This window comes from Staurois parvus, unplaced genomic scaffold (genome assembly GCF_062004578.1).
Source record: "Staurois parvus isolate SC_StPar_1 unplaced genomic scaffold, SC_StPar_1.0 ptg000294l, whole genome shotgun sequence".
In the NCBI taxonomy this organism is placed as follows: Eukaryota; Metazoa; Chordata; class Amphibia; order Anura; family Ranidae; genus Staurois; species Staurois parvus.
This window is the reverse complement of record NW_028318090.1, coordinates 4137814-4162055: the sequence shown is the minus strand read 5'-3', so window position 1 is coordinate 4162055 and position 24242 is coordinate 4137814. Positions and strand designations below refer to the sequence as shown.

The window sequence follows — 24242 nt, the reverse complement described above, 5'->3', positions numbered from 1 at the left end:
GTTAACAGAGTGCTGTGATTGCTTAGTGAGGTCTGATCATTATGCTCTATAGCTGCTGGAGATTGTCTGAGTTCTGCCCACCTTCAGGAAGCTATGAGAGCCTTCCAGAACATGGGAAGGGGCTAGGCAAATGAACAGAATGAATATGGATACAACTGCAGCAGAGGGTTGCCCCATTGAATGCTGGGAGTGGTATTTATGTTCTAAGCTACATGGGTTCAGTGTCTTTCCCGGGAGTAGATTGCACCAAGCCAGGCTGGAGGCAGGCTTCCTCGCCTGGCAACGGGCTGCCATGCTGCCTTAGGTGGGTTGACCTAAGGGCCTGAAGTTAGAGAGAGTGACCCCGGTTCTTCAGTAAGTTGACTGAGTGGAGCTGTCTGCCAAAGATCTGTCTGGTATCACTGGAGAGAGTCGCTTGGAAGATTTGGGAGGAGGCAACCATTCTGTCCTTGGGCTTGTGAGTACAGACACTGAGAGATCTTGGGGACTCTATGTGTTTGCTACCCCTCTGGTGCTTGATAGCCAGCGTGTGTCTGAGAAAGGAAACACTGGCTAGTCTTCTGACGAGCTTGTACGAGTGATGCTACTGCAAAGGGACTTTGCACAGCTACGTTACCATTGGGCTGTCGCAGTCTGTCGTAATTGGCTTATACCGGATGAGCTCAGCCCTGTATCTACCACTACTGCAAAAAAGGGACTTTGCTCACTCCTAAAACTACTTGCTGCTATATGTTACAAGAAAGTCTGCTATCTACTGACAGCCAAGACTACACAAGTGTTCAACTAAGAGATCAGCTAGATGTCCTCAGTGTGAATAGTTCTGGCTTTGGAGTATCCTACTACAATTCCCCATCCCTATCCCCAAACTCCAAAACAAAACATGCCCTAGACTGGTCTTGAAGACAATGAACGGAAGTGTGTGTGATTGTATTTGGCTTCAGAAATACACTGTACCTGACTGCAAGGAGAAGCAAGGGGAGCCCATGGAAAATATACAAGTGTCTCCTTCGGGGGGTAGTGCTACATGAGTGTATTGATCTGTACATCTGTGCGAAGGGCCATCTTTATTCAGGCAGAATGCACAGGTGTTACACGCAGGGGCGTGCAGGTAGCCTGTTCAAATCTATGAGCATACCGGAGTGCACACCCACTTGAGACGGCCCTTCACATAGGCATATAGATCATGGTGGTGTGAATGAGGTCTTATACATTCAATAAGAATAAACAGTCCTGATATTTCTATTTTCTTTTCAGTGCCAACGGTCGACGTCTTTCAGATATCTACAAAGGAAAAGTTTGGTTTGGGACACCAGTTAAAAAAGTAAGTGAATGTTATAATTTTTTTTTTTTTCAGCTAGTGTAACTTTTGCTCAGTAACAGGACTGGGGCTAATTTTAAATACTGGGCTGCCTTATTAAAGCTGGCCATATATGGATCTTTTTTTTTTTATTACCCATTAGATTGACTTCTGTCAGAGGAATGGCCATAATCAGATTGAAATTCGTCTGGTTCTTGCTGAATGGGCAAAATGTCAATCCATCCATGAACAACTTTAGGCACAGCTAAGCTATGCCTTTTTTGTACAAACCCCTGTTTAATGTAATTACTGGTGTAGCACCCTCCTAGTGTAGAGTAGGTTGGTAGGTAAATTTATTTTGCTCCCCTGTAATCAAAGGAGCAGCTTTGATTATATCCCCCTATATTCTAGAGGATTCTAGAATTATAATGGAAGGAAGAACTGAGCAGGCACACTGAATATTTATGGAGCTCCATACAATATCTGAGGAGGTGTGCTAAGTAGATAGTTGGAAAGCCCACAAATAGTCTGAGGCCTGAGCAGCAGGGTGCAGAGTTCCTGGGTCAAGTCCTGCTGAAGGAGACCCCTGTGCAGGGGCTCCTGGGGAAGAATACTAGAAGGAGCCGTTAGGAAGACACTGAAGTCAAGACAGGTCTGGGGAAGGCCACTAGAGAGTGCCAGGAAGGAGGTGGCGGGAAAGCTGTCCTATGGTGGTGTGTGTCCTCATCTCATTCACTGAGAAGAGCCTGGTGGATATCGAAAGGAGGAAGCTAATGATCCTGTTGCTGTATGAGTCAATGGCCCAAGTGCTGGAAAGTCAATGCCTGTATGTATCTTCCCTGAATCTTCCCTATTCAAGTTCTATGTTCCAATAAAAAAATAAAAACAAAAAAAAAATACCCCTAGACTGTTCCTTTGAGCCAGTAGAATAGTGAAGAAAATGCTGTGTACCTGGCTGCGAGTGCTCTAACTGGGGCAAGTACTAAGTTTACCAGTGGCTCTTTCCGGGGTGCACCACACTTAAAAACTGCTGCTTTTGTGTGCTATTGGAGACACCATAGGGTCTGCTTTAAAGTGACTCTTCATCCCCCAAAAATGACTACTTAACCTAAATACATTCTATTAATGTAATCTAATAAAGTTAGCAGTACTCACCTGCCTCCTCTTCACCAATGCTCTATACTACATGGCAATTCACATTTATGCAATAATATTTAAAAGGTACCAAATCCTGAGAATGGACAAAGAAATCAGGTGGCTAAGTGCACTGAAATTTACACTGTATGGTGGGTTCTCTCAACTAGGGTTCCTCCAGAAGTTGCTATGGGTTCCTTTAGCAATATCTGCCTCTCCAATAAGTACCCACTGACACCACTGAGCTTTTTTGCTATCTCTAAGGGGGGAATTCTTCCCAATGACCACAAATGTAGGAAGAATTCTTCCCACTGACTATCTCACTAATGTATCATGAATTGTAGATACAGTAAGTTTTAGCAGGGGTTCCCTGAGATTGGAAAGTTATTTTGAGGGTTCCTCTATGTTGAAAAGGTTGAGAAAGGTTGTTATATAACCAGATACAGCCATGTGCAAGAGCCCTTATGAGTTATAGTTTGAAACCCTTTATGTGCCACCTTTACCATGCCATGGATGTGTTTTACATAGAGAAGGCGAATTTGGTCACCTATTGCATAGAACAAAATCTTTTTTACCCAATCGTTATAATTAATGTGTACACAGGATCATGCAGACTTTTGTGACGCAGCAATGGAAGCAGAGCAAAGAAAAATCGAATTGTTCGCACAAGAAGATGTCGGAGAAGAAGGTGAAGTCTCCACTGCACATTTTTTCTACATTGCGCAGGTACGTAATACAAATGGGTATAACATATCTCCTCCGACCGTATGATTACATGCGTGTCTAGGATAGCTATGGTAACCACAAATTGAAGAGACTATGTGATCTGTGTTTCCTGTCACAGCAAATTTTGCAAACCTCATTCTCTGTGCACTACATTTTCACATTTCCTTATCGGTTAGGTATCAACTACAGTACAACTGAAAGATCAAAATCTTCCTCCATGATTGCTCTGTGGCTAGATTTCTACAAAGTTAATCTCAAATGGTGAACTTGCAGCTTTACTTTAGCAAAACCACATAATACCATACATTTCTGCATATAGTACTTGTACATTAAATTAACTTTTTTATTCTTTCTTATCTGCCATACTGGTCAGACCTTTTCAAGAGTCATCACTATACTGCTAAAAATCCAGGATCCTGCATCAACACTCCTCAACCCCAGGCTGTTCACTATGCTTAAAAAGCGGTGGAAGGGAGCTCTTCTTATACTGTTCTTTTATTGTAATCATACATATACACTTGTCTACTGTGGCATTTTTTAAATTCTTTGCACACATGTTGAAATCAGCATTTTTTTGCTAGTTATTACTGTAACAACCCCCCCCCCCCAAAAAAAAAAGCAAAGACCCCAGAGAATAAAATGGTGGTAGTTGCATTTTATAATGTTGCACAATATTTGTGTAGCTATTTATCCAACACATATTTTCAGAAATAAATACACTGAAATTAATTTTAGTGCAAACAAACATAATATTATACCAGCTTTTTGGTAAAAAATAAAAGATGGGGTTGTATCAAGTAAATAGATACCAAACATGTCAAGCCTTAAAATTGTGCATGCCTGTGGAGTTAAAAAAAAACTATTGTAACCAGAATTCATCATAGGCAGTCCTTTAGAAACCTTTACAGGTTATCACTTTACAGTTAACCATGAACTATGGCCCTAGAAATATTTCTCTCACTCCGATGTTTGCAATGATACCTCACATGTGTGACACAGTTGATGTTTACATACTGTACATATGCTTATTCTGTGCTTTTTATATGGGGGGGGGGTACAGGAGTGACAGGGGTGCTTTACATTTTTTCGTTATTATTTTTATTTATTTTCTATAATTCTTTTTTTTTTTACAGGTTTTTTTTATCTTTTTGTACTACATTATTTCTATCACAAAGTGGGCTAACAAACCCCCTATGTGATAGCATGGGCAGATGACAGGTACTCTTTATAGAGACATTGGGAATAAACACTCACTGGCCACTTTATTAGGTCCAACTTGCTAGTACTGGGTTGGACCCCCTGATGCCTTCAGAACTGCCTTAATTCTTCATGGCATAGATTCAACAAGGTGTTGGAAATATTCCTCAGAGATTTTGGTCCATATTGACATGAGTTACTGTTGCCTTTCTATCATCTTGAACCAGTCTGCCCAAGTGGCCGGTGAGTGTATTATATCACCCCAATGTCTCCCCTGCCATCCAATGCACCTTTTTAAGCAAAGATCGTGTTTGAATGGCTGCAACCTACACTAGCCAAGGATTGACAGCTGTAACCCTGGAAGTGACGTAATACACATTGCTTCCATTGGCTCTCGCCACAAGAGGGACAAGGGAACGATGTTCCCCGACTTTCTCCAGCTTTCACTGTGACAGCTCTTTCCTGTGGTCCTGGGCTGGAATGGCTGGGAGAGCACGGGAACCACCGCAGGTGCCGCCAAAAGGAAGGGGGGCACACTTTGAGAGTCCATAAAAGTTATCACTTTTGATCATAAAGCTTGCAAGCAGCTGCAAGCTTGATTTAACTACTTGTCTGCTTATCGTTTATAAATGTACCTAGGTAGACAGATGGTTAAATACCTCTCCCTCTAGCTTCCAGTGCCTGAAACACGTTAGGACACCCACATTGTGCAATGCATTTGAGCCTTGTTAGCTCACAGAATGGGCACTGGTACTCCTACTCTCATCTTGAGTCCTTATTTGTGCTGTACTTTATAGTATAGTAATGATCATACTAGCAGCCTTCAAATAACAAGTACTTTTGAATTAATAATGTAGACTAAACCCAATAGCCACCTATTTATACTGGAGAGCAAATAATACAGTTCAGCACTTTGGAGAGCTCAGGCCAGCAAATTCACCAGCTAGGGTATATGACTTTTTACAGTTTATCTCTTCAGTGAAGGCAGCCTAAGGAGCCAGTTAGTTCTCCTGTGTTTATGGGCTAACACGGAACAGGCTGATAGGAGGAGAGAGCAGAGTGAGGGAGTATTTACCTCATCAGTCTTATTCTTTTCCTATACCTGTCAAGTCACAGCCTGGGTAGGACCAAGACTTATAAGTGTTAATTAGGTGTAGCAGAGAACAATTTAGTTATCCTACCTTGCTGTACCATGTGACAGAGCTGTGTAAATCTCAGGACTGGATGGACAGAAATACAGATCACATGACATGTAAAACAACTATGTATTTAATTTGTGTATTTCAAAGTTTGGCAACTGATTTGCATGATGTTTTGTGCTCTATTAAGTAGACCAACATGTTTTTCTAAGTATATACACACTGAGGCTGAATAAATCTTAAACTGATTTATGTGATTGTTCTCCCAGGTCGCCAAGTTATCCCCCTCCTGGATGTGGTAAAAGCAAAGTAAAGCTGAAATCTGAGCAGGACGGTATTTCCAAAACTCACAAACTCCTGAGAAGGACTTGTTCTAGCACAGTGAAACCCGAAGACATATGTAATCCAAAATCTCACAGGAACTTTGGTCGCTCACTGTCCAGTGACCCCAGGGCGGAACAGCCGATGGGTTTGAAACCACACAAACTTTTGAACCGCCAGTGTTCTACAGCCATTAAGCAGGAGGAATGCATCTCCCTGAAACAACATAAACTCTTAACTCGTTCTTGTTCTGGGGACCCCAGATGTGAGCACAACAGCACCTTGAAGCCGCATAAACTTTTAAGCAGGTCTTATTCTAGTAATCTTCGTATGGAAGAGTTAGACGGACTTAAGAACCACAAACTACTCAGCAAGTCCTGTTCCAGTGCCCCTAAAGCATCCAAAATGGACCTTTTGAAGGAACCTATCGCAGAGGGCAGGAGGCTCTCTCTTACCTCAGGGCTGATTGGTATATTAACGCCAGCTGCATCATCACAACCTGCTGTGCGTACCATGGTATTGTTGATATTCCTTGCTGCTATTATTCTTTAGAATACCTAAATGTTTTCTGTTTTACTGTTTTTGTTCATACCAGTTTAAAGGGAATATGGGATCTGGTGTTTCTGACTTAAAGGTGCACACTCTGATAATTCTTAAGCACATGCATGTTCCCAGGTCAGTGATTCATCAAGTAGTGAAGGAAGGGTAAGGATGGCAGATGAAGAGTAGCATGTTCAGCAGCGGAAGTTTTTGTATATGTACCCTGATGAGTCACCTATAACACCCAACAGTGTAAATCAGCTAATTACGTTGTAGGTGCATCAAAACAATAAGTCTACAAAGGCATACAGTTGGTTTTCTGTAGAAGGCCGCCTCAGCCTGAGTAGAAAAGTTTGTCCCCCTATCTCTTGAGGAAGAGCATAAATCTATGCTGTGAGGGGAACTTATTTGCACAGCTTTGGCTTGCAAGAAGCAATGGGAAGCCAAACCAGAGGTCCTCTCAGCCCAACTGAATGACCTAGGAAGGGCTTGGAAACAGGTTCCTTCCAATACCCTCCAAAAATATGTGGAATAGTTCAGGACAGAACGTAATTCAGTACCAAAAAAGGGAAAAACCTTCACACCTCCATCCTCTCTGCGTAAATCACAATGCTCCCAAAACCTAACTAGGATACCTCTGATATCTCCCAACTACTGTCCAATATTTTTATTGAACATAACGTTACTGAAAAAAATACTATAACCCATCTTAACAGAATTTTTTCATCCTTCAAATACAGGGGCCAAGTTTGGTGTTTGCCCTCTTGCCATGCTAGCAAATGTGTTCCCAAAGTTACCCATCTTATGTAGCAGAGACACATCCGAGAGTTTCTTTTATTACTCAATATTTTTAGAGCCTTTGAGGCGTGACATATAACAAGCTACAATATTTTCTAACTCACTGGTCTTTTGGTCCCTAGTTTTTAAGCTTTGATTTAATTTCCAATATTTCTATTGAAATTTTTCACAATATTGGACCTTGAAGAAGAGGACATACCCCGAAAGCTTGTCCTCAAAATTGTATGTTAGTGCAAATAAAAAAAGTATCACGTCAGTACTCAATTGTTTCTGTCAAAATAAAGAAAAATGTTTCAAAGGGCATTACAACATAGTGGTTCTTTCACTATAAAAATACATGCAGATAGCACAGTGACATAATGAATTAAGTATTTTTAATAGAAACTGAAGGCATAGTTCACTATATTTCACCATTTTGATAATTCGTATTGAGCGTGAAGGTAGTCTCAGACATACTGTATGTCCAATGCTCAACTCTTTTGCAAACCTAGTAAGCTCCAGGTTACCTGCTGCCTTAGGGCAATGGCCCATCTGTGAGGCATAGGATGCTATAAGAGCGTATTATGTATAATATTGTAAGAAAAGCAAATTACCCCTGTAGGCTCAATGTATGCCATACATTCCTCTAAATTCGGGCTACCTAATCCTAAAAAGGAAAGTCACACCATAAGTTGTACAAATGTAATCATTATCCCTGAGTTTGCAGTAATACAATTATATTAGAGAATAAAAGGCGAAAATGCTTAGAAAGAATATGAAAAGAGAGGAGGGAGAGAGGAATGGTGGGAGGTAAAGGATTCCATGCTCCCTTCAAGGGGTTTCTCAATTTGTATAGTCTGAGGGTCACCCATTAGATATTTAACCCACAGGTCCCGTACCTTTTCAAAAACTTTCATTTTGTCATTTAAAGCGGAGTTCCAGTCGCACTGTGAAAAAATAAAAGTCAGCAGCTACAAAAACTCTAGCTGCTGACTTTTAAAAAACAGTCACTCACCTGTCCCACGATCCCGCGGTGTCCACCCCGCAGCCCGCTTCATCAGCCGTCTGGTTTTCCAGGCGCTGGCAACTTCAGTGTGGGCACCCGGCTGTGACAGCTTGTGGCTTCACAGCTGGGTACCCCCTGCGCATGCGCGAGTAGTGCTGCGCTTCCAGAATGGTCCCATAGTCTTCTGGGACCTCTCACATGTCCCAGAAGACTACAGGGAAGGAGGGTAAGAGGACATCTTCTGCTTCCGATCACCTAGGCAATTGCAGCGGAAGTGGGAGCAGATGCCTGTCAATTTCTGGTACCCGCTTTCCCCCTGCTACCAAAGGTGCTAATCCTTAATGGGGAACGGGGGGCCAGTCTTTAAAGCGGAACTTCCCCTTTTGGGTGGAGCTTCACTTTAAGATCACTGACAAATGCTCGTTGATCATTATCCATTAAGCTTTGATTTCAAGCTCATCAGTCTCTTATCTATGCAGGCTCCCATTCCAGAGATATTGCTGTACACCGTGGGACCAGGGCTAGGAGAAGGGGTATGCAGGAGGGGTGGCTGTCCTGGACGCAATGGTTTACTGTAGGAATGGGGGCACCTTCCTTCTGTTACAAAGCTCACAGGAGTAGTGATGGCAGCAACTCTACTCCTGTCAGCCCAGCTCTGGGAGCGGTGAAGAGAGAGCCAGAAGGTGGTGTAGAATGTGTTCTCTCTTCTCCTCCTCCTTCCTGGCAGTACAGCACTCCTCTATTCAGAAGCCGGTAGCGGTGTACAGACATACAGCTGTACTGCACTAGCAGGAAGGAAGAGGGGAGAGAGAGCACAGCCCACAGCCTAGCCCAGAAGTGTTCATGAGAGAGCTGGGAGTGGAGGAGAGAATCGGGAGGTGGTGGGGCTGTGCTCTCTCTCCCTCTTCCTCCTGTCAGTGCAGCACTCCTGTATCCTGTAAACATGACCAGCTTCTGCATATGGGTGCAATGACAGCTCGGAACTGTTTCTTCTGTTCTCATACACCCCTGTTTGCTCTGGGTGCTGGATGACCTTGTCCCGGCACTGTGTGGGACTCATCAAGGATGCCACCTCTCCCCCATTCATTTTATATTAGCAATAGAACCCCTTCTCTGTGGCAAGTTTTCAGGAGACAGTCCTTTCAACTTTTCCTGTGGCTGCAAACTGTTAGGCTCCATATACATGGGAAATTACACACACTGTAATTACGCAACAGAAATCTGCAGGCAACGTTTGTTTTGATGCACCTGGAGTGTATTTATTTAATTTAAACTGAAAGTTCAATTGAGCTTTAAACATTTTATAGAATTGTTACATTTCAGATGGAGTAGGTGAGGCTAAGGGTAGTTGGACAGTTCTTTATGGTAAGCTGATCATATCTAGGCAGACCATGTCAAGGGTGGGAGGAAATCTCCCTTGTGGATTCCAGCACTTCAAAGGTTATTCCACCCAACATTATGAAATGCATTACAAGCTGGTTGCTAAATAATAGAAAACATAGACAACCAAATGATTTACTTTAAAGCTGAATTCCAGGTACACATCAAAATATACAAATGAAATACATATAAGGGAGCTGTTTTACCTGCCAAACTATTCATACTTCTATCTAGTCCACAAATTTACACAGCCCAACCAAACGGCAGATGACACCACTTTTTTTATTTCATTTAAAGTTAAATTTTGTCAGAAAATTAAGTCCTGATAGATCATTTCATGCTGGCCCCTTTCACAGGTATGGCTATACAAAACTAAAAAAAAAAGTGCCTATACTTTATAAAAACCAGTAATATACTGTCTCACCCTGCTCTGCACATGCCCAGTTGCTCTCTGAATTTGTAGAGGCTGATCTGCTGACAGCCTTAAAGTAGAATTAAACTCTCCTATCCTTTTCAGCCATAGAAGCTACTTCTGTTTGATCTGCAACTGTCACTGTGCTGCACATGTAATCAGTTATGACACCATCCATTTGATGGTTTGACAGTTTGGTTGAGAACACAAGCAAATGTGACAGTTACCAATCCCGCAATGTAACTGTTTTTTGAAACCATTATATTGATGGGTTTAGTACCACTTTATGATGTACTGCTGTTCAGGGGCTCTGGGCTTCAGCACAATGGCAGCCTCCAGCAAGAAGAAACAGGAGCAATGCTGGAGGCAATATACAGCACACACTAATTTTGGTTGTGTAATTATTAGGCCTCATGCACACTAGGTGTTTTAACAGCTGCTGTTTTTGGTTTCTAGCATGTTATCCTATGTGCCTATGCACACACAGGCTTTAACCAGCTTTTTTTCTCAGGCACGTTTTCTGGCTGGAAAAAAAAAACAGAACGAGTGGGTTTCAAGAGGAGTTTTTAGCTGTAAAAACTCTCTAACTCTGGTAAATGTAATAAAACATGGCAAACCAACATTTTTGAGCCAAATTGGGTTTTTTGTGCTAAAAAAACTGCTAAATGCAGCTAAACACTAATGCAAAAAGACACGTAAAACGTGCATTTTTAACACAACTTTATACAGCTTACGCTACCGGCATTTTTACAACACCCAGTGTGCATGAGGCCTTCATGTGGACTGTATGCTCCGTACTAAAGAACATGATTTTTTTTATCAAGTTGTTATGGGTTCTAAACGAATAAAATAAACGTATATATAAAATCTATATATAAAATCGAGCGCAGTGTATAGGTGTAAGTACGGTAGCTGCTTGCACAAAAAGGCACCTCGGGAACCTCCAAAGTAATTGATAAAGAATGAGAGTGCAGCGCTAACCCAAATAGCGATTAAACATATGATAGACCACATATGATAGTGGATCAGTAAAATGTCAGTGTAAGTTCATCAGATGTGCTGAAAGTGCATACAGTCTCCAATATGTAAAGAACCAAAAGTAGTGACTTTCAGAAATGATAATAGCCAAATAATGCACTAACCAGATAGCGCATATTAAAGCGCATGAAGCATTTAAGACCTGCCCCTGGTGCTCAGCCACTGTATCACTGGAGCCAGGAGATGTCATCTATAGGGTGACCACTAGATGTCATCTATCCGGATGGAAGCTGAGTCCAGCCACTGTATTAGAGGATCAGGCGGATGTCATCTATAGGGCGACCACTAGATGTCATCCGTTCCAGGAGGAGCTGTGTCATGGATCCAGGGATGTCACTTGCAGATGTGTCCTTTGCTCAGCACAGCCCCAGGACCTTCAGAATTACAGGCTCCCCAGAAATAAAGAGCCCGTGGAAAAAGGCTCTGATGATGTGTACTCACACGATACGCGTTAGGGAAGTGCCAAGCTATTTATATCCTGTGTACATGTACCTCTGGACTGGCCGTTTATGAGCAGCTGAACCGTTGTTAGTAAGTTCTTTTCTGATTATTTACCTACTTTAATAAACGATATCACACTATTTGAGGCCTTTTTCCACGGGCTCTTTATTTCTGGGGAGCCTGTAATTCTGAAGGTCCTGGGGCTGTGCTGAGCAAAGGACACATCTGCAAGTGACATCCCTGGATCCATGACACAGCTCCTCCTGGAAACGAACGACATCTAGTGGTCGCCCTATAGATGACATCCGCCTGATCCTCTAATACAGTGGCTGGACTCAGCTTCCATCCGGATAGATGACATCTAGTGGTCACCCTATAGATGACATCTCCTGGCTCCAGTGATACAGTGGCTGAGCACCAGGGGCAGGTCTTAAATGCTTCATGCGCTTTAATATGCGCTATCTGGTTAGTGCATTATTTGGCTATTATCATTTCTGAAAGTCACTACTTTTGGTTCTTTACATATTGGAGACTGTATGCACTTTCAGCACATCTGATGAACTTACACTGACATTGTTATGGGTTCTGCTTTATGGAACCTGCTGGGGTCATATTCACACCCTCAGCCAGTGATTGGACAGTGAAATAGAACAATTCACTTTTAACATCCCCCCTCTCCCAGTCTCACCTGTGCTGCACAAGGGATTCCAAAATGCTGATATAAAGTCAAATGATCAGGTTAAATTTAGGTACCTAGCTTACACTAGTTGTCTTTAAAAATACATTTAATGGCATAGTAATGATTATTGAGCTGTATTAATTTGTGTTTTAAATCTGCCTGGAGTTCACCTTTAATTCTGGTAATAACTTTTAAATAGTCAGAGTCCACCCAATACAGAAATATCATTAGTATCTGTTCACCCCCCTGCATGCTTCTTATACAGCATCAGCACTGAGTGTTTGGACTGTTGTAGTAAATTAAGCATTTTTCTGCCTTGAATGGAGAGATGATGCGTTGGTGTATCAGGGTTTTTGTATTGCTTCTTTGTCCCCGTGGTGGGCATTTCTCCTCACCTCCTGTTGCATTACCATACACCTTGAGCCAAACAAATATAGACCAGTGTATAGACCTGCTCACCTGACTAGGAGAGGAAGTGAGGAAAAATAATGTTGCCCTAATAATGTTCCTTTAAGAAGGGGTTTAGATCTAATCAGGGAAAAAGGACAATATCAACCTTTCCTTGACTTTTCCTCTGCAAATTGATTTTTGCTACATGAGGACAGGTACACTAAATAGAATGACAAGTTTTTGGGGACTGCAAGGTATGTGGTATAGCCTTGATAAAGTAATTGCTTTACATCTAGAATGCTTCTGGAGATGTGACTTTGGGTTTTTCATCAGTGTCGTTCGCTGTCACGTCTTGGATGAGTTGTCCTTGCTGTGGCCTGCTTATGCTCTGCTCTGAGGACAGGCATGCAGAAATTCCTGTCTGTCCTTATAATGGCAAAAAGATGAATTGCTTATATCGATTATCCTCATTATACTAATGATAGTTGCATATAGTGTCTCTTGTAGGAAAGCCATCCCCTCCTCTTTTATATCTAATTAATTAATCTGCCAGCAGCAGCAGCTCTCTTGGTCCTGAATTCTAAAGCTTGTCCTCCGTTGGGACATCGACTCATGGGCAGGACATCTGTCTTTGCCTTGTCGCCTTGTTGCCTGCTCAGTGGAAAGTGAATGTAGTGTAAATGGGCCGCAAAGTTTTTATCTGTTTAGTGCTGTGAAAGATGCTGGGTCTGTACCGCAGGTGTCCATACATATGAAGATCTGTCTGCAGTAAAGTCCAGGGATTATACATCTACTTGTCTGGTTAAATTACCTCATCACTGAATTTTGTGATCTTCCTCATGGCGTACATGATTCTAAACTCCGGATCACTAATAGGATTGTTCTCTTTTCTGTGGAGAAAAGGGGACCAACAGTCACGAACATTTTTAACTTTAAAGAGCTTGTTAAAGAGTCAGTTCACCCAAAAGTAATATTTTAGTAACTTATAGATTTGACTGGTGAGCTCCTGGTTTCTTAAATGTCCTGAATATGCCAATAATGAGATCTCCCAGCCATAATTCCCAACTCAGTTCAAGATCCTGGTATTCCAATCTACATTCCATTCTCCTAAACCTCTTGTATTTAATTTCATTGTAACTGTAATGTCACTCTTATTTATTAAAATGCTGTACAAACTGTCGGTGATATAAATCCTGCATAATAATTATAATTGTAGTGCTACCCCCATAGGGTCAGCTGGAAATAGATGGTTCTTCCCTAATAGTACTGAGGCAGCCCACCACCACGAGTGCCAGTCCATGCGCTCTGGCTCCAATACCTCAGTCTAGGGATGCCTTTTTGAAATTTTTTGCTTGCAGAACTTTAAACAAGAGAGAGGTTAGGAAATGGGGTACCCTAAAATACCGTGCAGTTAAAAAGAGGACACTCTTCTTTAGGCTCACACTGCAGGATTCTGCCGAGGACAGGGGAGCGGACTGTATTCTGAGACCCTGTGAGAGCTGTCTCAGCCCAAGCTACCTCTGGCACTTATATCCCAAAAAATCACACACAATCACCAGGAATAAATTAAGGGTTATTACTCACAAGTCCCCAGGACAGCTGCACACCTTCCAGCATCCTCTGGACACAGCCCAGTGAAGAAGACAATCCTTCTCTAGATCAGATTCCTCATTGTGAAGTCCCAAAGTCAGTTCCTCACGAAGATCATTCTAGGCCCTCAGCTGGGATAACACTGAGGTCTCAAAAACAGCTACACATTCCACAGGCTACCTCAGAGGGGCAGCAGCCCCCCTTAAAACCCATAACCCTCCTGAGGAGAGCGAGCAATCTCTCCAGGTCTTCAGATTATTTATCATCTCCCCAGCCATCTTCTGGGAAGTTTTCTTCTAGGCATTGTCCAGGCCATGATAAATATTCAGGCTGGTCATTTGAACCCCTTGACCTATGTTCTGGAAGTCAATTCCAGAAGCAGTGGGATGCAATCAAACACCCAGCCTGTGAAAACCTGAACAGACCAGAACAAGCAATCACTGCTCCCTTGACTACAGAAGGAGTCAAAAACTAAATTTGCCTAGCATCTTATGCTAGGAGGGTGCTATATCATTGTGGTAAAGCAACATAAACTGTCAACAGGTAGCAGTTAGACCCCATACAGTGAGTAAAGCTGATGCGCAGGTTACCTCAGAGGGGCAGCAGCCCCCCTTAAAACCCGTAACCCTCCTGAGGAGAGCGAGCAATCTCTCCAGGTCTTCAGATTATTTATCATCTCGCAAAGCCATCTTCTGGGAAGTCCTCTCCAGGCATTGGCCAGGCCATGATAAATATTGAGGCTGGTCATTTGAACCCCTCTACCTATATTCTTGAAGCTTCTTCCAGAGCAGGGAGACGTAATCAAACACCCGGCCTGTGAAAACCTGAACAGACCAGAACAAGCAATCACTTCTCCCTTGACTACAGAAGGAGTCAAAAGCTAAATCTGCCTAGCATCTTATACTAGGAGGGTGCTATATCATTATGGTAAAGCAACACAAACTGTCAACAGGTAGGAGTTAGACCCCGTACAGTGGGTAACGCTGATGCACAGACCTGGGAACCTAAAGTGCATATAAACCCTAACTATGAACTTCTCTTACTTGTTCCCGTTTGGTCTGTTAAATATACCTTTGAAAGAGTTTGAGTATATCTGTTTGATAACTGCAATTATTTGCTGATCCTGCCAGAAATCAAGTGTGTTGATCGCATGCTGCACATTCTGCTGACTATTATCTGATAACATTGTTCTCAGTTCTCTGTCTGTGGCTTGCAGAACCACTCTCATGTCATGGGTGGTTTTCCTAGGGTGACAACACAGCTGCTCCACAGACGTAGCAAAATGAATGAGCATTGAGTGTTACTGGCAGGATCACCAGGTGAAAACAAAGGGGAAAAAAGGCTGAGAAAAGAAATTCCATGCAGTCACCAGATGGAAGGATTGGCAATATATAACAAATACTTGTTCTTGGGTTTTCATACTCTTTAAAGATAAACTGTTACTTTGCACATTCAGGGCAAATTGACATTGCCTGTAAAAGGCCCCCAGCCCAAAGATATTCCAGCAACTATGCTTCATGAATTGGGCAGCTGATTGAGGAGGAAGGAGGCACAACCCTGGAACTGGCGTTATTCATGCACTCTGTTGTGATGCAGCGGGGAGCCAGAAGTGCAGATCCTCGATGTGCAGATCCTTGATGTACATATTAGAATTGCTCAGTGGAGCTTAGAGAGTTCCTGAAGTGGTAAATAAAAAATCAGAGTTTATGTGCTAATTAAAGATTTAAAAAAAAACATAAAATAGCTTTCCCTGGAGTTGGGCTTTAACTCACCAGCATTTACTAAACAATTAAATATAACTTTTGGATGTACTGACTCCCTGCTTTCATTACTTACTTTCTGACCTTGAATACCTCACTTATGATCCATTCTAATGCAGGGTGTTCTGGTAATTATTTGAAATTATGATCATCTGGGGCACTTGGACATATGTTCCGAACAAACTCTTCCATTAAACTGTGAAAATCAGCTCATGTATAGTGAGGAACAGAAGTATTTGAACACCGTGCGATTTTGCAAGTTCTCCCACTTAGAAATCATGGAGGGGTCTGAAATTCACATTGTAGGTGCATTCCCACTCTAAGAGACAGAATTAAAAAAAAATTTCAGGAAATCACATTGTATGATTTTTAAAGAATTTATTTGTCTTGCACTGCTGAACATAAGTATTTGAACACCTAAGAAACAGCAAGAATTCTGGCTCTCAAAGACCTGTTACTGTGCCTTTAAAAAGTCCACCTCTACTCCACTCATTAATCTAACTTAGTAGCACCTGTCTGAGCTCTTTAAAGACACCTGTCCACCCCACAGTAAGTCAGACGCCAACTACTACCATGGGCAAGACCAAAGAGCTGTCAAAAGACACCTGAGACAAAATTATGGACCTCCACAAGGCTGGAAAGGGCTACGGGGCAATTGCCAAGCAGCTTGGTGAAAATAGATCAACTGTTGGAGCAATTGTTAGAAAATGGAAAAGGCTAAAGACGACTGTCAGTCTCCCTCGGACTGGGGCTCCATGCAAGATCTCACCTCGTGGGGTATCACTGATGATAAGAAAGGTGAGGAATCAGCCCAGAACTACAAGGGAGGAGCTGGTCAATGACATGAAGAGAGCTGGGACCACAGTTTCAAAGGTCACTGTCGGTAGAACACTACTCCGTCATGGTTTCAAATCATGCATTGCACGGAAGGTTCCCCTGCTCAAGTCATCACATGTGCAGGCCCGGCTGAAGTTTGCCAATGACCACCTGGATGATCCAGAGGAGGCATGGGAGAAAGTCATGTGGTTAGATGAGACCAAAGTAGAACTTTTCGGTCTAAACTTCACTCGTCGTGTTTGGAGGTAAAAGAAGAATGAGTTGCATCCCAAGAACACAATCCCTACTGTGAAGCATGGGGGTGGAACATCATGCTTTGGGGGTGCTTTTCTGCGAAGGGGACAGGACGACTGCACTGTATTAAGGAGAGGATGAATGGGGCCATTTATTGTGAGATTTTGAGCAACAACCTCCTTCCCTCAGTCAGAGCATTGAAGATGGGTCGTGGCTGGGTCTTCCAACATGACAATGACCCGAAACACACAGCCAGGATAACCAAGGAGTGGCTCCGTAAGAAGCATATCAAGGTTCTGGAGTGACCTAGTCAGTCTCCAGACCTAAATCCAATAGAACATCTTTGGAGGGAACTGAAACTCCATGTTGCTCAGCGACAGCCCCGAAACCTGACAGATCTAGAGGAGATCTGTGTGGAGGAGTGGGCCAAAATCCCTGTTGCAGTGTGTGCAAACCTGGTCAAGAACTACAGGAAATTTAGTCTCTGTAATTGCAAACAAAGGCTTCTGTACCAAATATTAACACTGATTTTCTCAGGTGTTCAAATACTTATGTTCAGCAGTGCAAGACAAATAAATTCTTTAAAAATCATACAATGTGATTTCCTGAATTTTTTTTTTTAATTCTGTCTCTCAGAGTGGGAATGCACCTACAATGTGAATTTCAGACCCCTCCATGATTTCTAAGTGGGAGAACTTGCAAAATTGCAGGGTGTTCAAATACTTCTGTTCCTCACTGTATAGTATCTGTTGAATTCATAAGAATAAAAATGTTACCATTTTATGTATAAAGTGTCGAAGAGACCCTCTATGTTGATGGATCCTGGCAGGGTGGAACCCTGCTCACAGCAGGCATCCAGTGCAATTCTCTTGAAGGTTGCACAATCAACACGTACTATTTGGGACATTGAGTGGCTGGTAGTGTCTTTATCTGCATCTGATCATGACATACAGTGGAGGATTAAGTTAGTAGCTTGCATTTAGCCACTTAAGCTCTGGACAGTTTTACCCATGTCATAATTTGCATTTATTGCTATTCGGCACTGCACTACTGGCAATTGCACAGCCATGCTACACTGTGCCCAAATGAAATGTATATAATTTTTTCACATAAATAGAGCTTTCTGTTGATGGTATTTGATCACCACTTTATTTTTTATTATACAAATGAAAAAAGACTGGAAATGTTGGGGGGGAAAAAAATCAAATTTTTTCATAACTTTAGACCAAAATGTATTCTGTTACATGTCTTTGGTAAAAAAAGAATCCCAATAAGTGTATAGTAATTGGCTTGTGTTATAGTGTCTACAAACTATGGTGTATATACTGGAATGACACTACTGGTAATGGCGGTGATCAGCAGTTTATAGTGGAACTGTGATAGTGTGGCGGGTAATCTGGCATTAGCTGATGCTGGTAGGGAGAAACACTAACTGACACTGACATCAATAGTGACACTAATACAGTGGTCAGTGCTAAGACTGTACACTGTCACTGTACTAATGACATTGGCAGGGAAGGGGTTAACATCTAAAAGCAATCAAAGGATTAACTGTGTGCCTAACAATGTGTAATATGTGCTGCTTTGCAGGGAGAAAAACAGCCACATCACTGCTCAGTGTACAGAGCCCTGTGTTAGTAAACACAGGGCTCTGTACTGTGATTCACAAAGACAATCAGCAAGTCCTGGCCATAAATCATTGGCTGACCGACTTGTGCTGTACTGAATTACAGCACAGATCGGGCAGAACATGCGTGCCCTATATCCAGATACATATATGTATGTGATCCAGCACAGCGAACCTGCCAGTCCGCAGTATAAATTAAATACAATAAATAAGTGTTTAAGATAGAAGTGTTAAATGGGAGATGCAAGTGTATATTCAGCCTAATATGCGCTCACAAAAATCCCATGTGACCGTGTGCTGAAACCCTGTAATATTCATTTTTGTTGATTTTTAATTTATTCTCTAAACCGGGGTCTCCAAGCTTTCTACACAAAAGGCCCAGTTTATTATCTTTCAGACTTAAGAGGGGCCGGATTGTGGCCAGTGGCAATAGAAAATGATCCAGCATTATTTGGGAGTTACAATGCCTCAGGCTTTGTTGTCAGTGGGAGTAAAAAAATGACATAGGTCCTGTGGTCAGTAGGAGGAGAAACTGCCTAATCATTTCTATCAGTGGGAGAAAAAGTGCCCCACTGTTGATGTCAGTGGGAAGAATAGTGCCCTATGATTTGGTCAATAGAAAGAATAGTGCCCTATGATTTGTGTCAATAGGAAGAATAGTGCCCCATAATTTGTGTCAATAGGAAGAATAGTGCCCCATAATTTGTGTCAATAGGAAGAATAGTGCCCCATAATTTGTGTCAATAGGAAGAATAGTGCCCCATAATTTGTGTCAATAGGAAGAATAGTTCCTCATAATTAGTGTCAGTAGGAAGACTAGTGCCCCATAATTTGTGTTAATAGGAGGAATAGAGCCCGTCATTGATATCAGTGGAAGGGAGAGTGCCCCCTTATTGGTGTCAGTGGCACAAAAGTATGCCCCATTGTTAGTGTCAGTGGTAGGAATAGTGTCTGTTGAATAGTGGGAGAGGGAGAAATAATGCCCAACTATTGGCATCAGTGGAAGGAATGGTGCCTCATTGTTAGTGTCAGTAGAAGGAATAGTTCCTTGTATCATTGTAAGAAATAGTGCCCCCAGGGGTAAATAAAGGCAAGCAAAGGGCTGCATCTGGGCCACAGTTTGGAGACCACTGCTTTAAACTATTTGGGTGTGTGTTGTGTTTATCTAAAATCTGAACTTATTAAAGTCTGATTGTCCAAATAGGGAGATTTCCCTTTACTTATTGCCCTGGGGGCACAGCTACAACTTGGAGAAATGTCTAGGGCAATATAAATTGGGACTCTGAATGTACCTCCAGAGTTATAACACCGACAAACAATGTCAATATATAAAAAACATATTTTATTGATGCATTATACATGTTATCATGAAAAATCTTCTTAAAAGATTGTAATCTTAAAAATATGTGAACATTATATCCCTTTTGTATAACTAGGTATCTGTTCCTGAGATCCTATTCTTATGTGACCAACACACTTTGCGGGAAACCCACTTCCTCAGGGCCTTGGATCTCGCTATACAAAGACTGGAACAGAATATATACAATTATTAAAATCATATAATACTTATAACGCTGCAAACAATAGTAACCATCAATTTCATCACATAGAATCTCTTGATACAATTATCTCCAATTGATAAATACCCACCCTGGATTGCGGAGTGAGGTCAGGGAAGCGCAGGAGGAGGGGAAAAAAATATATGTATACATTTTTATATAATCCAAATGTTTGTTACCTTGCGTTCACATGTGTGGCAATATGCCGGATGACCACACCTTACGGGCCCGTAGGGAGGGATCTGATTGTAGAGCTCCGCACTATTGGTGACAATTTCAACAGACTTCTACATAACTAATTTAAATTTTAAATTGTTGCCAATAGTGCAGTGCTCTACAATCAGATCCCTCCCCATGGGCCTGGCAGGCGTGGTCATCTGGCATATTGTTGCAAATAAATAAAAATGTATATATATATTTTTTTTCCCCTCCTCCTGCGCTTCCCTGACCTCATTCCGCAATCCAAGGTGGGTATTTATCAATAGGAGATAATTGTATCAAGAGATTCTATGTTATGAAATTGATGGTTGCTATTGTTTGTAGCATTATAACTATTATATGATTTTAATAATTGTACATATTCTGTTCCAGTCTTTGTATAGCGAGATCCAAGGCCCTGAGGAAGTGGGTTTCCTGCGAAACGCATCGTCACATAAGATAGGATCTCAGGAACAGATACATGGTTATACAAAAGGGACATATGTTCATATATTTTTAAGATTACAATCTTTTATGATTTTCTTTGTGATATATGTATAATGCATCAATAAAATGTTTTTTATATATTGACATTGTTCGGTTACGCTATAGGGATGGTACTTCCCGAGCTAAAAATTCTTTTATATCTGTCCTCCACATATGCCCTATAACAACTTTGAGGAATGTTCCCCAAAGTGAGGGGAAATCCAATTTTGGACAGTTGCTACTGATATAGGTGTCCTCATTGGAAGATTTCCCCGTAGGCTCCTGTTCCAGTGACAAATGTAAAATTTTGGATTTCATTCCACCCCCTGTAGCACAAGCAATGGCCACCAGGAGAAATAAAGATAATGACTATCTCCCCATCAAGGACACAGGTGGCAATTAAAACCTGAAGGGTTTTATAACAGCTACCCTACTTTGTCACTAAAACACTTTTGATCAATTTTAATATATCCTGTAAAGGAAGAAAATAATCAAATGTAGGCTTCCATGGTAAGCCTCTACTACAGTTGCAAGAAAAAGTATGTGAACCCCTTGGGATTACGTGGAGTTTTGCATGAATTGGGCATAAATTGTGCTCTGAACGTCATCTAAGTCACAACAATAGAAGAACACAGTCTGCTGAACATAATACTACACAAACATTAGATGCTGCCATGGTTTAATTGCACATAACATGTAAACATTCACAGTGCAGGGAGGAAAAAGTATGTGAAGCCCTAGCTTAATGACTTCTCCCAGAGCTAATTGGAGCCAGAAGTGAGCCAACCTTGACTCCAATCAGTGTGATGATATTGGATGTGTTGCTGACAGCTGCCCTGCCCTTAAAAAACACACACCTGTTTTGGGTTTACTGGTTTCAAGAAGCACTGTCTGATGTGAACCATGCCTCGCAGAAAAGAGCTCTCAGAAGACCTACGATCAAGAATTGTTGACTTGCATGAAGCTGGAAAGGGTTACAAAAGTATCTCCAAAAGCCTTGATGTTCATGTGTCCACGGTAAGACAGACTGTCTACAAACGGAGAAAGTTTAGCACTGTTGCTACTCTCCCTAGGCGTGGTCATCCTATAGAAATGACTGCAAGAGCACAGCGCAGAATGCTGTGTGAGGTAAAAAAGGATCCCAGAGTGTCAGCTAAAGACCTACAGAAATCTCTGGCACATGCTAACATTTTTGTTGACACATCTACAATAAGGAAAACATTAAACAAGAATGGAGTACAATGGGAGGACACCACGGAGGAAGCCATTGCTGTCCAAAAAGAATATTGCAGCACGTTTGAAGTTTGCAAAAGAGCACCTGGATGTTCCACAGCACTACTGGCAAAATATACTGTGGACAGATGAAACCAAGATTGAGTTGTTTGGGAAGAACACACAACACTATGTGTGGAGAAAAAAAGGCACAGCACACCAACATCAAAACCTCATCCCCACTGTAAAACATGGCGGAGGGAGCATCATGGTTTGGGGCTGCTTTGCTGCCTCAGGGCCTGGAAGGATTGTTGTCATTGATGGGAAAATTAATTCCAGAGTTTATCAAGACATTTTGCAGGAAAACGTACGACCATCTGTCCTCCAACTGAAGCTCCGCAGAGGATGGGTGATGCAACAGGACAATGACCCAAAGCATACAAGTAATTCAACAAAACAATGGCTGCAACAGCACAGAATACGCCTTCTGGAGTGGCCCAGTCAGAGTCCTGACCTCAACCCGATTGAAATGCTGTGGCATGACCTTAAGAGAGCAATTCACACCAGACATCCCAAGAATATTGCTACACTGAAACAGTTTTGTGAAGAGGAGTGGTCCAAAATTACTCCAGATCATTGTGCAGGTCTGATCTGCAACTACAGGAAACGTTTGGTTGAGGTTATTGCTGCCAAAGGAGGGTCAACCAGTTATTAAGTCCAAAGGTTCACATACTTTTTCCTCCCTGCACTGTGAATGTTTACATGTTATGTGCAATTAAACCATGGCAACATCTAATGTTTGTGTAGTATTATGTTCAGCAGACTGTGTTCTTCTATTGTTGTGACTTAGATGACGTTCAGAGCACATTTTATGCCCAATTCATGCAAAACTCCACGTAATCCCAAGGGGTTCACATACTTTTTCTTGCAACTGTATGTAACTCTTGTCACAGATTTCCTTTAATGTCTAACTCAAATGTGATAAAGCTATGTATCTGTATACCTTACAATGGAAGATGTTATTAAATCATTGTATGTATATTGATCTCTTTTTTAGCCTACCAATAATGCAAAATGTGTGCCAGCACGAGCGCATGGATTTCTCGTACAGGTAATGTCATGTTTAATATCTTTTTTATTACAAATGCCACTGGTAATATTTGAATGGAATGGTAGACTTGAAAATGTCACAATACCTTTTCTGACCGAGAAGAGTTCACAAAAGAAGTTAATATAATGCATTTCTCAACATCTGAGACAAAACTCCACACCGACTCTACTCTGCATTTATTTTCCACATGATGTTCCTGATAAATCCCTCAGCGGCTTTATCATTAACCTCTCTTGTTCTTACAGCTACCAGATGAGAACTGAGGCTGTTATCTTAGTAAGATTCCCCAAGCATTGTGAGACTGTGTACATACATGTCAGACCTCACAATCTGGACAGGACAATCACAAATTATCAAGTCACTAGGAAATAGTGAAAGGAAGTTTTCATTTCCCTGATATTTTAGGGAAAAAAATGAAGTTTTATTTGAAATTTTGCTATTTTGATGAAATACATTCAAATTATTTTATTTCAGGTACTGATGTAGCTCTGACAATTTATGCAGAGCTTTACATATACTGTATATAGTACATTCACATGAATCCCTAACCCTCAAGGGGTGAACAATCTAAGGTTCCTAACTCACATTCATATACACACATACTAGGAACCAATTAGACTACCAGCATGTCTTTGGGGTGTGGGAAGAAACCAGAGTGCCTTGAGGAAACCCACGCAGGCACAGAGAGAGCATGCAAACTCCAGGCAGGTGGTGCTGTGGTTGGGATTTGAACCTTTTGTTCTTTTTTTTTTGTGTATTTTTTGACTGTAATAATGCCTGTTACTTTGTACAAGCCGAGTGGTCCACCTTGCAACCTCCGTTTGGGCTTTCCTTGGCCCTAGTTGTCTGCTTAGGTTCTTAACACAGGCAAAGAGAGAACATGCAAACTCCAGGAAGGTGGTACCTTGGTTGGGATTCAAAACAACAACCCTAGCTCTGCCAGGCAGAAGTACTAACCATTTAGCCATTGTACTGCCCATTTAATTAATTGAAAGGCAAAATTAAAATGGATTTTGGTGGTTCCTAAAGACCAACTCCAGGCAATAATTTTTTCCATACCTCCCTAGCACCTCTTTTCAACCCATCCTGCCAGGTATTAAGCTTTCCTTAAGCCAGTTATACTTATCTGAATCCCCTAGCAAGGTCCATTG

The 24242-nt window shown here is 41.8% G+C and overlaps 1 protein-coding gene across 3 annotated transcripts in view; it reads left to right on the top strand.

Annotated features, from left to right (window-relative positions):
* The window catches only part of PARP8 (poly(ADP-ribose) polymerase family member 8), a 365263-nt gene that overhangs the window by 263292 nt on the left and 77729 nt on the right, over nucleotides 1-24242 (top strand). For all 3 annotated transcript variants that reach the window (XM_089682697.1, XM_089682699.1, XM_089682698.1), the window contains exons 10-13: nucleotides 1255-1321; nucleotides 3035-3157; nucleotides 5763-6318; nucleotides 23038-23091. In XM_089682697.1, the coding sequence (XP_089538823.1) occupies nucleotides 1255-1321; nucleotides 3035-3157; nucleotides 5763-6318; nucleotides 23038-23091 (800 nt within the window). The remainder of the gene's footprint in view (nucleotides 1-1254; nucleotides 1322-3034; nucleotides 3158-5762; nucleotides 6319-23037; nucleotides 23092-24242) is intronic.